Below are 13748 nucleotides of genomic sequence, written 5' to 3'. Positions count from 1 at the left end.
AAAAAGACACCCATAGGATTAAAATAAATGAATGGGGACAGATATATCAGGCAAATGGGAAAAAAAAAGGGGGTTGCTGTTCCAATGTTAGGCAAAACAAACTTTAAAACAACAACTATCAAAAAGGACAAAGGAGGACATTACATAATGGTAAAGGATTCCATTCAAAAAGACTTAACTATCCTAAATATATAATCGCCCAACACTGTAAACACCAGATTAATAAAACAAGTTCTTTGATTTTTATGAAGAGACTTAGATAACCACAAAATAATAGTGGAAAACTTCAACACCCAAATGACAGTGTTAGGCAAATCATCAAGGTAGAAAACTAACAAATATATTCATGACTTAAACTCAACACTTTACCAAATGTTTTGAAATGCTTGTTCCCCAGTGCCGTCAAGAAATGGCACTTGAACAGAAATTTAATTTACTCACCAAGACCACTTTTACTTCCTGCAGAAAGGGTACACTCGCCAGCAGTTTTGCCATGAGAGTACACCAAACAAAAGAGACAGGGTCATTTATAACCTGACGTGTTCACCCTACTGCTATGTCTGGTTTCCATTGACTGCAACGGGACCTCACATTCTGTATTTGTCCCAATTGGCTAGCAACTTAGAACTTCTTAAAAGAGGCAAAGGTAGAGGAGCACAAAGGAAGGAGGAAGTAACTTGTGGAATGCTGAGAAAGGTAAAAACATTTTTAAGTAACGAAGAGGAACAGGCTATGACCTAATGCTCACTTGGACAGTATAAGCATGCCAGGGCAAATATTTAGGCTAAATTGTGGGAGATAAGAACATAAACCACATTGATTTCTTTATTATGGCTAGCAGATATTTAAGAATGCTAGCACAAGTCTTTGAATAAATTTTGTTTCTAAGAGAAGTTACTATTTATTCCTAATTAGACAGGAGGAAAGTCTTTGAAGAGGAAACTCTACTTTAGTTTTTACAAAATGAACCTAACAGATATCTACATAATATTACACCCCCCAAAATACACATTCTTATTTGCACACCACACATAATCTATGATCACCCACATACTTGGCCATGAAGTAATTCTCAACAAATTATGAAAAACTGAAATTATTCCAGCTACACTCAGAGTACAGCACAATAAAAATACAAATCAACACTAAGCAGATCACTTGGAGCCATATACCTACATAGAAATTAAGCAATCTGCTCCTGAATAGCTTTTGGGTAAATAATAAAATTAGGGCAGAAATTTTAAAAAAATCTTTGAAACTAACAAAAACAAAGATACAACGTACCAGAATCTCCAGGACACAAAGAAAGCAGTGTTAAGAGGAAAGTTTATAGCGAAACATATACATCAAGAAGTTACTAAGCTCTCACATTAACAACCTCACATCTAGAGAAACTAGAAAAGCAGTAGCAAATCATCCAAAGCTAGTAGAAGGAAAGAAATACACAAAATCACAGCTGAAATGAATGAAATTGATACGTTAAAAACCACATAAAAGATCTATGAAACCAAAGTTTATTTTTTGAAATAATAAATAAGATTGATAGACGGCTAGCTAGACTAATGAAGAACAAAAGAGAGAAGTTCCAAACAAACACAAGCAGAAATGATATAGATAACATTACCCCAAATAAACACAAAAAGAAACTCTGAGAATATTACAAACACATGTATGCACAGAAACTAGAACACCTAGAAGAAATTAATAAATTCCTGGAAACACACAGCCTCCCAAGATTGAAATTGAAAAAAAGAAGTTGAAATCCTGAACAGACCAATAATAAATTCCAAAATTGAATAAGGAATAAAAAACCTACCAAACAGAAAAAAACCCTATCCAGACAGAATTGCAGCCAAACTGTACCAGACTTTCAAAATGAACTGGTACCAATGCTACTAATTTTTTTTTTTTTTAATTGAGGAAGAAGGACTCCTCCCTAACCCAGTCTGTGAGGCCAGCATTATTCTGATACCAAAAATCTGGCAGAAACAAAATAAAAAAAGAAAATCTTAGGACAACAAACCCGATGAAGATATATTCAAAATTGTCGACAAAACAGTAGCAAACTGAATTCAGCAGCACATAAAAATTGGCCATAATAAAATAGGCTTCACAGGATAATAGGTAGTTCAAGGTACACAAATCAATACATGTAATTTCTCATATAAACAGAACTAAAATCAAAACTCACATGATCATCTCAATAGATGAGAAAAGGCTTTTCATTAAATTCAGTACTGCTTCATGTTAAATACACACACACACACACACACACATAAAAGGAACATACCTCAAAATAATAAAAGTTATCTTTGCCAACATTATACTAAACAGGCAAAACCTGGAAGCATTCCACTTAATACCGAAAACAAGACAAGGAATTCTACTCTTACCATTCCTATTCAACACAGTACTGGAAGTTCTACCCAGAGCAATTAGGCAAAATACATTTTAAAAAGACATCCAAATAGGAAGAGAGGAAGTCAAACTATCTCTCTTTATAGAGGATGTGATTCTGTATCTAGATAACTCCATAGTCTGGGCTCAAAGGCTACTAGAATTAATAAACCACCTCAGCAAATTTTATAATACAAAATCAATGTACAAAATTCAGTAACATTTCTACACACCAATAGTATTAAAGCTGGGAGCCAAATCAAAAATACAATCTCATTCATAATAGCAACAAAAATATAAATACCTGGGAATACAGTTAATCAGAGAAGTGGATGATGTCTACAGTAAGAATTACAAAACACTGCTGAAGGAAATCAGAGATGACACAAAAAAACAAACAAACAAAAAAATTACATGCTCATGTACAGAAAGAATCAATATTGTTAAAATGGCCATACTGACCAAAACAATGTACAGACTCAATGTTATTCATTTCAAACTACCAAAGACATTTTTTTCACAGAATTAGAATAATAAAACTATTCTAAAATTTATGTAGAACCAATAAAGATTGCAAACAGCCAAAGGAATCCTAAGCAAACTAATAAAGCTGGAAGCATCACATTACCTGACTTTAAACTATATTACAAGGCCATAGTAATCAAAATAGTATGGTATTGGTACAAAAACAGACACATAGATCAATGGAACAGAATAGAGAGACCAGAAAAAAAGCCACACAAATACAATAATCTGATCTTTGACAAAGTTGTCAATAACAAGGAATGGAGAAAAGGACTCCCTGTTCAACAAATGGCACTTGAATAACTGGCTAGTCATATGCAGGAGATTGAAACTGGACACCCTTCTTTCACTATATACAAAATTCAGCTTGATTTGGTGAATTGAATACTTAAATGTAAAGATGGATTAAAGACTGAAATGTAAAGCCCAAACTGTAAAAACCCTGGAAGACAAGATAGGATAATACCATTCCAGACATAGGAAGTGGGCAAGATTTCATGACAAAGATGCCAAAAGCAATTGTAACAAAAGCAATGATTAACAAATGTAATCTAATTAAACTAAAGAGCTTCTGCACAGTAAAAGAAACTATCAACGAAATCAACAAACAACCTACAGAATGGGAGAAAATATTTGCAAACTATGCATCTGACAAAGGTCTAGTATCCAGCTTCTAGCAGGAACTTAAATAATTGAGTAAGCACATAACAAACAACTCCATTAAAAATGGGAAAATAACATGAATAAACATGTAAAAGATGATATACATGCATATGTAAAAATAACTCCGTGTCACTAATCATTAGAGAAATGCAAATCAAAACCACAATGAATTACGATCTCACACCAATCAAAATGACCATTGTTAAAAATATAACAGATGTTGGTAAGGTTGTAGAGAAAAGGGGACACATATACACTCTTGGTGGTGATGTAAATTAGTTCAGTCACAGTTGGAGTTTTCTCAATGAATTTAAAACAGAACTATCGTTTGACCCAGCAATCCCCTTACTGTGTACACACCCAAAGGAATACAAATCATTCTACCAAAGAGACACATGTACTCGTGTTCATTGCAGCACTATTCACAATAGCAAAGTCATGAAATCAACCTACGGGCTCATCAACAGTGGACTGGTTAAAGAAAATACGGTACATACAATGCCATGGAGTACTATGCAGCCATAAAAATAATAAAATTATGTCCTTTGCATCAACGTGGATGGAGCTGGAGGCCATTATCATATATAAATTAACATAGGAACAGAAAAGCAAACACTGCATGTTCTCACTTATAAGTGGGAGCAAAGCACTGAGTACATATGAATATTAAGAGAGGAACGATAGACACTGGAGCCTGCTTGAGGGTGGAGGGTAGGAGGAGGGTGAGGGTCAAAAAACTACCTATTCATTACTATGTTCACAACACGGGTAATAAAATCATTTGTACACCAACCCCAGCAACAGGCAATTTTACTCATATAACAAACCTGCACATGCATCCCCTGAACCTAAAAGTTGAATAGAATAATAAAATAAAATTCTCATAATTTTAAAACTAATGCAATCATTAATACATTCCAGAATGTCTTTCAATTTGTGCATGTATGTGGGCAAAAAATCAATACAAAATACAAATACAAAAAGTGTCATGTATCACATAGAATTTTCATCACTTATATGAATATCTAATGACATTAAGTATGCAGCAAAATAAATTTGACCAGCATTTTATTGTAGTCACACTGAGTAGTCAATTTTTTTATGTCAAATAAGAAATTTTTTGTTACCAAATAATAATGATCTTCAAAACTTTAATGATCTTTTGTCTAAAATTGAAGGATAATAACAATATACGGTATAAAATTGTCAAAGAATGTATGTAGTATGCTAAATAAAAAGTAGAAATTTTTAAAATGTTTTCAGTCGTAAATTGGTTGAAATATGATTCATAAAAATGCTTCCCCTTTTGCTGAGATAGTTATTTTATGTCCATGGAAGATGCTGATGTATCTCTTTTGTTGTGCTCAACTGTGGGAAGGGAGTTAATAATTCAGTTTGTTTGTCTCCAGTGGGCATGTTTGTTAGGATTTCCTCCATAACCAGGGCATCAACACTAACAGGTTTTGTTAACATATCTCAATCTTGAAAAATACATATACTATGATAAAACTGGTGATATTGCTGCCCAATAATAAGAGTGCTTATTGGACCTTCCTGACTAAAGTTCCTAGAAGGTTCTTAGAATGACTACTTGTTTATATAGTTTTCATAAAATGTAACCATGTCTGTTACCAAAAAATGAATATGAATAATTTGGCAAATTACCCCATTTCTCCATCTAAAATGTTGACAAGGCTCATAACTGTTTGTTTTTCTTTTATTTTTGTTTTTTGTTTGTTTGTTTGTTTTTGTTGTTTTTTTTTTTGTCTTGCTCTTGTCACCTAGGCTGGAGTGCAATGGCACAAACTTGGTTCACTGCAACCTCTGCCTCCCAGATTCAAGCGATTCTTCTGCCTCAGTCACCTGAGTAGCTGGGATTACAGGCGCACGCCACCACACCCAGCTAACTTTTGTATTTTAGGTAGAGATGGGGTTTCGCCATGTTGCCCAGGCTGGTCTCGAACTCCTGACCTCATGATCCGCCCGCCTCGGCCTCCAGAAGTGCTGGGATTACAGGCGTGAGCCACTGCACCCGGCCCTCATAATTGTTTTTTAATCCAACAAACTATAGGGAGAATCTTAGGTACTTTTTGAGTTAGCAGTAGAGGAGATTTTATTTTTTTAAAGCATTCTGCCACTTTTTTTTAATTGGTTGCATTTATCACTTTTCTGGCTTTTTTTGTTAAGAGTTCAGGGAATTCCACAGCCTTGTCCAGGGGGCTACTTCCAAATTGCTCAGAGAACACTCATTATTTTCTACTATATGTGATAAATCCTCCTGCTCCGCTGTCTTCGTCCTGAGTTACTATCCTTGAACCTTTCAAAGTTTAGCACTGTTTATGTCTCCCAGCATTTTGGCAAAGATTTATATGCATTCCAACTGTCACAATAAATTATATACCCTTTCTTGTCCTGTTAATTTCATTGGTTCTTAACTTTGCTTTGTTCACCAAGGTTCTTTCTGGGAACTGCTTAGACAAGTATTGTGATAGATAATAAACATCACTAAAACTTTGAATGGCGTTTTCAACTAATAGATAACATCAAAGTCATGGGCAAAATGGTTTTGCTTTTATTGTTCAGAAACTTTTATGACACAGAGTCAGTGTACAAATTATACTTCAGCTGTTAATCATTCATTGACTCTTTCAATTTATATATTATTATTTTTTAGATCAATCTCAAAGGAGAATAATTTATTAGCAATTTTAAGCCATATTTGCACTCTTCTTCTATGTTCATATTAGCTGTTGTTTGTATTAATAGTTTCGTAGTTTTTTCTTACACTACCATATGACCTTAGACAGGGATTTCAGTTATTGTAACCAATTGTGAACTATGTTCAGATTTGCTGTGATATTATTCACTACAAAATTTCTAAAACAAACTTTGCAGTTTTCTATTTGAGAATTAGGATTAGTAAGTAACCTTCTCAAGTAAAATAACTGGATACTACTGGGACTTCTGCCTGAAGAAATTAATGAGAATTTTTCAAGAAAAGAGAGGAAATGGAGGCTAGTGGTTATAGCACAGGGTACAGAGTCATGCTGCCTGAGTTTAAATTCCATCTTTGTCACTGATTAGCTGTGTGACCTGGGACAAGTTATATAATATTTCTTTAAAGATTTTTATCTGAAACATAAAAATTATAATTGTACCTAAGTGGTCATAGTATTGTCACAATTATTTTCAAACTATACTACGATAGAAATATTTTAGGTCCTTGGCACATAATAAATTCTGAAAAAAAGTTAATTGTTATTATTATATATGCTAATGCAAAATAGAGTAGGACATGTAGTGATATTATAAGACATTATATTTGACAACAAGTGCTGCACTTTGTTATTAACTATAATTTTTAAATTATATAGAAAAAATGAGAGTACAGATCGAAGGAGTGAGGAAAATTCTCTTAGCACAAAGGCATATGTATCTTGATAATTAAGTGAAGGTTTTTAAACAGAGAAAGATGATTCTTACTGGTATAAAAAAGATGTGAACAAACATGGAAAAAGGTATAGGAATACTTTGCATAAAAGACAATTTAAAGAAAAAAATTTTAAAAGTAGTTCAAATGGTCAAGAAACCAAGAAATAATGATACTCTAACACTGGTAGAAAATAAGAAATTTAACAAAGAGAAATTAATTTGAAGAAGAAATATGGATGTTAAGTATTAGGAGACAATTTTTTGGATATAAACTTTATAGGTTTTAGAAATAGATTCTCCATGCTGGGAGCGGTGGCTCATGCCTGTAATCCCAGCACTTTGGGAAGCCGAGGTGGGTGGATCACGAGGTCAGGAGATCGAGACCATCCTGGATAACACGGTGAAACCCCGTTTCTGCTAAAAAATACAAAAAACTAGCGGGGCGTGGCGGGAGCCTGTAGTCCCAGCTACAGAGGAGGCTGAGGCAGGAGAATGGCGTGAACCCGGGAGGCGGAGCTTGCAGTGAGCCAAGATCGTGCCACTGCACTCCAACCTGGTCCGCAGAGCGAGACTCTGTCTCAAAAAAAAAAAAAAAAAAAAAAAAAAAAAAAAAAAAAAAAAAAAAAGAAATGGATCTTCAATAAAAAATACATTTCACCAGATGAAGAATGCCAGTGAAAGCTAAGAGAGTTATGTTTCTGAGGGATAATGTTTGAAAAGCACAGGAGGCTAATAATTTCTCAGAGACATTTAGATTTAAGAAAAGAAGGAAGAGCAATAACAACATAAATTTCACAAGCAGTAAGTTTTTTTTCCTATCTTTACCTTTTCATTATTATCTCTAGTTATCTTAAATGCAAGTAATTTTTATCAATTTGACTAATATGTTACTAGTCCACACAAAATCAGAGTAGAAAAATTCCATTTGTGTTATTTCTGATGGTTCCCTCTATTTAATCTTTAGTCATCCTAAACAATTTTGATAATATAGAAAGAAATGTGATCTAGAAACCCGAAAAAGTACTTACTACTTAAAATTATCAAAACGTGTAATAAAACTTTTATCTCAAGTAAGGATCCACAATGTTAATGATGAATTATCCAGAAAGAAAACTATTAATCATGTGCTTAGTAATATGCTAATCTAAATTAAAATATCACATAGTTCATACTGTACATTTTGTATGAGCTTTGGCATAGGCTTTGAAAATAGATTTTGATATAATTTTGAAAATATTTAATACAGGGCATGATTTGCTACTGCATGAAGATTGAACCTCATTCAGTATGTTCCCAAACTATTTTTTTACCCAACTTCCAACCTGTGATTTTAATTGTAATTATGGTGTTTACCCACATTGAATAATCACAGAAGTGGTCATCCATTATAACTGATGAATGACTAGTTTATCTGTAGAAACTATATATGCTATTTGGAGTGCCATTTAGGGCATCTTATCTTGTGAAAACAAACCGCTTTTAACTACAAACCCAGTAATAATAATATATAATTACTTTTACATTAATTACATTGTAATTTAAATTGTAAATTATAAACACAATTCAAACATAAAATACAATTAATTTGCCATTATAATTAATTAAATTATATTATAACTAAATTATAAAGCAATAACAATTATAATTAATTACATTTAATCAAAACCAAATAATTACAATAAAAACAATCAAATAATAAATAATTAGAAATAATTTTACAAACTCTTTTGATACAAAATTCTACCTTTATGCATGTTTGTACAGTGGTATTTCTGAATCTCTGTTAGAGATTTCCTGGCTTACAATCATTCGTGCCCAGTTCCTATAGAAAACATTAAGTAGACCTTCGCTTTATCAATTTTTCAAAGTATTTACATAAATATATATTTTATTCTATATATGCAAAATACTACATTCATCTGCTTTTCTGTGGAAACCTAGACTATAGGAATTTTTCACTTTTCTTTGCAGGCAGAAACATTTTTCTCATTCTTGCTCCAGCTAGCCACTTTATAAAAATCAACTGTTCCGTCATGCTTATTGAAGCTCTTTTCTACTTACATCTTATCTAGATAAGATACTGCCCAATTTATGAGTAGCTAATAACCACCAATTATGTCTTTAAATGTAAATTGTTATGATTTTGTTTTTAAACATGCTCTCGTAAAGTCATATTTTATCCCAAGAGAAAAGTAGGTTATTTGTTGAATTGGGTAACAATAGAAATAGAGTGGTAGTACTCTGCCAGAATAAATAATAAAGACACACAGAAGTTTTTTAAATCTCTTAAAAATGTTTAAAAATATTTGCACAGTTTTAGTCAGAGTGTCACTGGGACTAATAATTATTTATTTTTCAGCTAGGTTTTTAAAATAATGAACAATTCCTCTATGGAATACTTATGAGCAAATGAACCTGAATAGAGCATGATATGAGAGAGAGTAGCGTGAAAATTTCTTAAGCTCTCTAGAAGAGACTTGAAGATGCAAACAAGAACAATAATTACACGTGTTAAGAAATAAATAGATCAATATAAAGTCCACTTGAGGATTTGCAGCTGGGGACATTTCATGCATTTTTGCTGCATTAAATGAGAAAAACATAAGAAATGAGTGAAATTACTTGTTTGTACGTGCATGCATATATCTAATTTATAGTTTTATATGCTTCTATTTTTCATGAAAAACATTCGTCTCTCCTTGCCTTAGCAGCTAACTCATGAATGTGGTTTTCTCTCTTTCTATTTCTTCACCAGTCTGATTGCTGTGGCATTACTAGGGTAACCTAAGAGATTATTCTTATAACAAAGCAGAACTTAAAAATTATAAACCTTGGAAGAACGTTGAGATTGTGATTGTAGAGAAAAGACATATTACAGTAAACAAAATTCTAAAATAAAGCAAAGAAAAATGTAAAGCTGAAAAGTCTGAGAAATCGTAAGAAGACAAAATACCAGGATTAATCAAAACACCTAAGAGAACAAAAGATAGAGATAAAAGACATATAATAAGAATTCTGCCTTCAGGAAATAATGTCTTCTGAGAAGATATTTTTTTTTTTTCTTTCCAAGATTAAATTCCCACTCCAGGGCCTGAAAACAAACAATGTCAGAAATGTCATAAAAATTAATTTGGTGTCAAAAAGTAAAGTTTTAAAAAATCTGACAAATGTGGCTTTGAACGTATATGATTAATCTCTTTGGTGTATATTTATGTACTTTAATAAGTATCCAATATTATCTAATTTTAAAATGTGCTGAAAAGATAAGATCCTAAGGCCATTGTGAGAGAAATTCATTTTACTGATGTCCATATGTTCACAGATTTTTCAGGATTAGCAATATTTTTCAATGTCTTTCAAAAATTGGCAAATACATTATTTTAAATACTTTATATAATGTAATGCAACAAAAAGTGTTTTTGTGTATCTTCAATTTGTAAAACCTAAAGATCAAGAAAATTTTGAAATACACTATGATATATAGGAAAATGCTGAAATATTATTTTTATATTTTACATGATTGAAATCTCAAAATAAAGATACTTTTTAAAAAGTGAAAAAGTCACAATTTAAGTAAAGCTGTTAAAGATTACTACTTACAAAGCGAAATAAAATAATAGCTATCAATAATTATTGTCCTGACACAGCTATTGAAACTAACTATACTATTGTATTGTCAGCTATCCACTTTTGCAACAGGACATTTCTAGGATATTTTTGTAAGCTGCTTAACTTCAGTTTCCTAATTATTAGAAGCAGGCTCTAAACCACACAAATACAAACAGCATTCCTTTAAAAGTTTAAGATTTCAAGTAATTGCTATGTCTATTAGTTGACATAAATTATTATAAAAATAATACTTTTGGCCGGGCGCCGTGGCTCAAGTCTGTAATCCCAGCACTTTGGGAGGCCGAGACGGGCGGATCACGAGGTCAGGAAATCAAGACCATCTTGTCTAACACGGTGAAACCCCGTCTCTACTAAAAAATACAAAAAAATAGCCGGGCGAGGTGGCGGGCGCCTGTAGTCCCAGGTACTCGGGAGCATGAGGCAGGAGAATGGCCTAAACCCGGGAGATGGAGCTTGCAGTGAGCTGAGATCCAGCCACTGCACTCCAGCCTGGGGCAACAGAGCAAGATTCCGTCTCAAAAAAAAAAAAAAAAAAAAAAAAAAAAAAAATGCTTTCTTTTGTCAAGGTGACTGCACATTCTTTTACATATAAATTCGACTTTGATTCATGTACTCATTTTCCAACAATATAAATAAGATTTCGTTATTTTTGTTTTACATACAATTATCTTGTTACATCTTTTTACTCTATATTAAAGTCATTTTCAAATGTCTTCCTACTTACTACTGTAATCTAAACTTTCTGGAGACACTTTATTAGATTGAATTGGTCTAAGTCATTTCAAAGGTGGCAATTCAATTCAATTACTAGCTTAATGAGATCCATGTTTTATGCTATGATAGAAATAACTATTAAAATAAACTTATTTTAAGTAGAAATACAGCAAAAATACTTATAGAGATAATCAGAGTAACATGGCTCATATAGTTTATGTGATTAGATAAAAATATGAGTTTGATAAAAAGCTCAATGTATTAGAAAATACTGTTATAAAATACAGCTAACAACTATAATGCAATAGTTAGAAACTTAATCCACTATATTTTTCATATATATATAATCCACTTTTATATATATATATATATATATAGAGAGAGAGAGAGAGAGAGAGAGAGAGAAATCTTTTTGGCTTTGTTCTTTGTCCCTTACTATAATGCTTTTCTGGCTCTTCAGCATAACCAGTTCCTATATCACTTCATGGCAAAATAAAAAATGTCAACTTCCTCGAGAATTTTAAACTGAGTAAGCGTATTTCAAACAATTCTATTCCTTCCTGTATAGGCTTTCCGTTTAATTACAAATTTTAAATAGATTGTACTCAAATGTTTATAAATTTTAGGTACATTGACTATTTGCAATTTATTTCTGCATTCTTTAGATGAATATATTGTCTTCCACATAAGACTATTTTGACAATTTATGGCATGTTTTCTGCGTTTACTGAATTAGTCTTTATGTTTGGCATAATGCCATATGTAGAGAAAGTACTCAGTAATTTACCTGTTTGTCCTAAAATAAAGTAATATGAGAGCTCTACTTATTTACTGTGAAGTGTAATTAATTTAATGCATTAAATTGTGAGTTTCATGATTATTTTCACAAAATACACATTGTTTAAATAATCTAAAATATTAAAAATGTTCCCTAGCAGAACTCATAGAATATAGAACACCAAATGTGAACCGTTAGCAAAATTCCAGGGGTTCAGTCTTGGTCTGGGTGCTCATAGCACGAAAGCCAGTGACTGAGACTATATGTGTTGCCAAAGAAGAAGGCTTTAATTGGGTGCTGCAGCCAAAGAGATAGGAGCTGTCTCAAATCTGTCTCCCTAACTGACTAAAACCAGGGGTTTATATAACAGGGAGGAGATGTAACTGTGTAAGAAAACAGGAACTATGGATGGGAAAGGACACAGTTATGATGAATGAGGGGCCTAGCATCTTATTGTCTGGATGTGATGACCTGGTGAGTTTTAGTTCTTTGATACTTTTTGAGTGGGCTAAGGAACTCTTTCCTGAGGAAGGAACTCAGATAAAATAAAAGTATCAAGCTTTAAGAACAGAAGGATCAATTTCATTGTTTATACAAAAATAACTGTCTATGGGACTATTGGATCAGTTTCAGAACTTTAAATAATAGAATTTTGGTTATCATGGTCTGCCATTGTATTCATTAATTGCAACAAATGTGCCATTCTGTGAGGGATATTTATAATGCGTGAGGCCAGGCATGTGTGGGGACATGGTTATATGGGAAATCTCTGCACTTTCTATTTAAATTTTTTCTATGAAACAAAAGCTGCTCCAAAAATAAAGTTTGTAAAAACAATATTTGTCAATAATTATAGACATTTTTATATTTAACATTTGGAGTAAACTTTATTGAGAAAGTATAAAAATAAAAATATAATTGAAATACATCAAATATAAATATTTTTAAGTAAATAAGAGACTAATTCATTATGTAAATTTATTAATAAAATTAAACACTATAATTTAGATGAATAGTGTGAAGGATTTCTATGTGAATGATACTTGACCAGTATAAATACAGGAAGTAAAAATGTGCCTAATATTTTGCTTAAATAGAAATAAATACTTGTATCAATTAATGTCTTTAGTATATACAAAATTTCTCTTTATAATACAATGAAGTTTAAATATAAATTAAAAACAACTTTGTGAAGAAAAATTTAAAATGCTGGCGATTAAAGGGTCAATTAGGTCAATTAGAGTTAATGCTAGAATATTTATGCCAAAGGAATATTAAGCAAACTATCGTTTCTGAGCTCCTTGTAAAACAATGGTTTCCATACACTCTATCATATATTGCTCTTATAGAAAAATTAAAACCTATTTGAAAATAAAGCACTGTAATATAAATTCTAAATAATATATACAACTTACATGCTTTGTGAAACTTTTGCTTAACATCATGAATAGTAGATGATTGTGTCACCTGAAAAGGAAAAGAAAATAGAGTTATTTTTAAACACTGTTAATTTGTTTTCTATCCATTTAAGGAAAAGAAATTTTAAATATATCCTAAAATTCTTAGACAATAAGAATTTTTGCTTGGTTTATCTCTTTTTAGTGATTAC

The 13748-nt window shown here is 32.0% G+C and overlaps 1 protein-coding gene across 6 annotated transcripts in view; it reads right to left on the bottom strand.

Annotated features, from left to right (window-relative positions):
* TECRL (trans-2,3-enoyl-CoA reductase like) overlaps positions 1–13748 on the bottom strand; it is a 135661-nt gene that overhangs the window by 93752 nt on the left and 28161 nt on the right. For all 6 annotated transcript variants that reach the window (XM_065545135.2, XM_065545133.2, XM_065545134.2 and 3 more), the window contains exon 2: positions 13555–13606. In XM_065545135.2, coding sequence (XP_065401207.1) covers positions 13555–13606 — 52 coding nt within the window. The remainder of the gene's footprint in view (positions 1–13554; positions 13607–13748) is intronic.

The sequence above is a fragment of the Macaca fascicularis genome, chromosome 5 (assembly GCF_037993035.2).
Source record: "Macaca fascicularis isolate 582-1 chromosome 5, T2T-MFA8v1.1".
NCBI lineage: Eukaryota > Metazoa > Chordata > Mammalia > Primates > Cercopithecidae > Macaca > Macaca fascicularis.
Note: the sequence above shows the minus strand (reverse complement) of the source record. Positions and strands in the feature narration are given on the sequence as shown.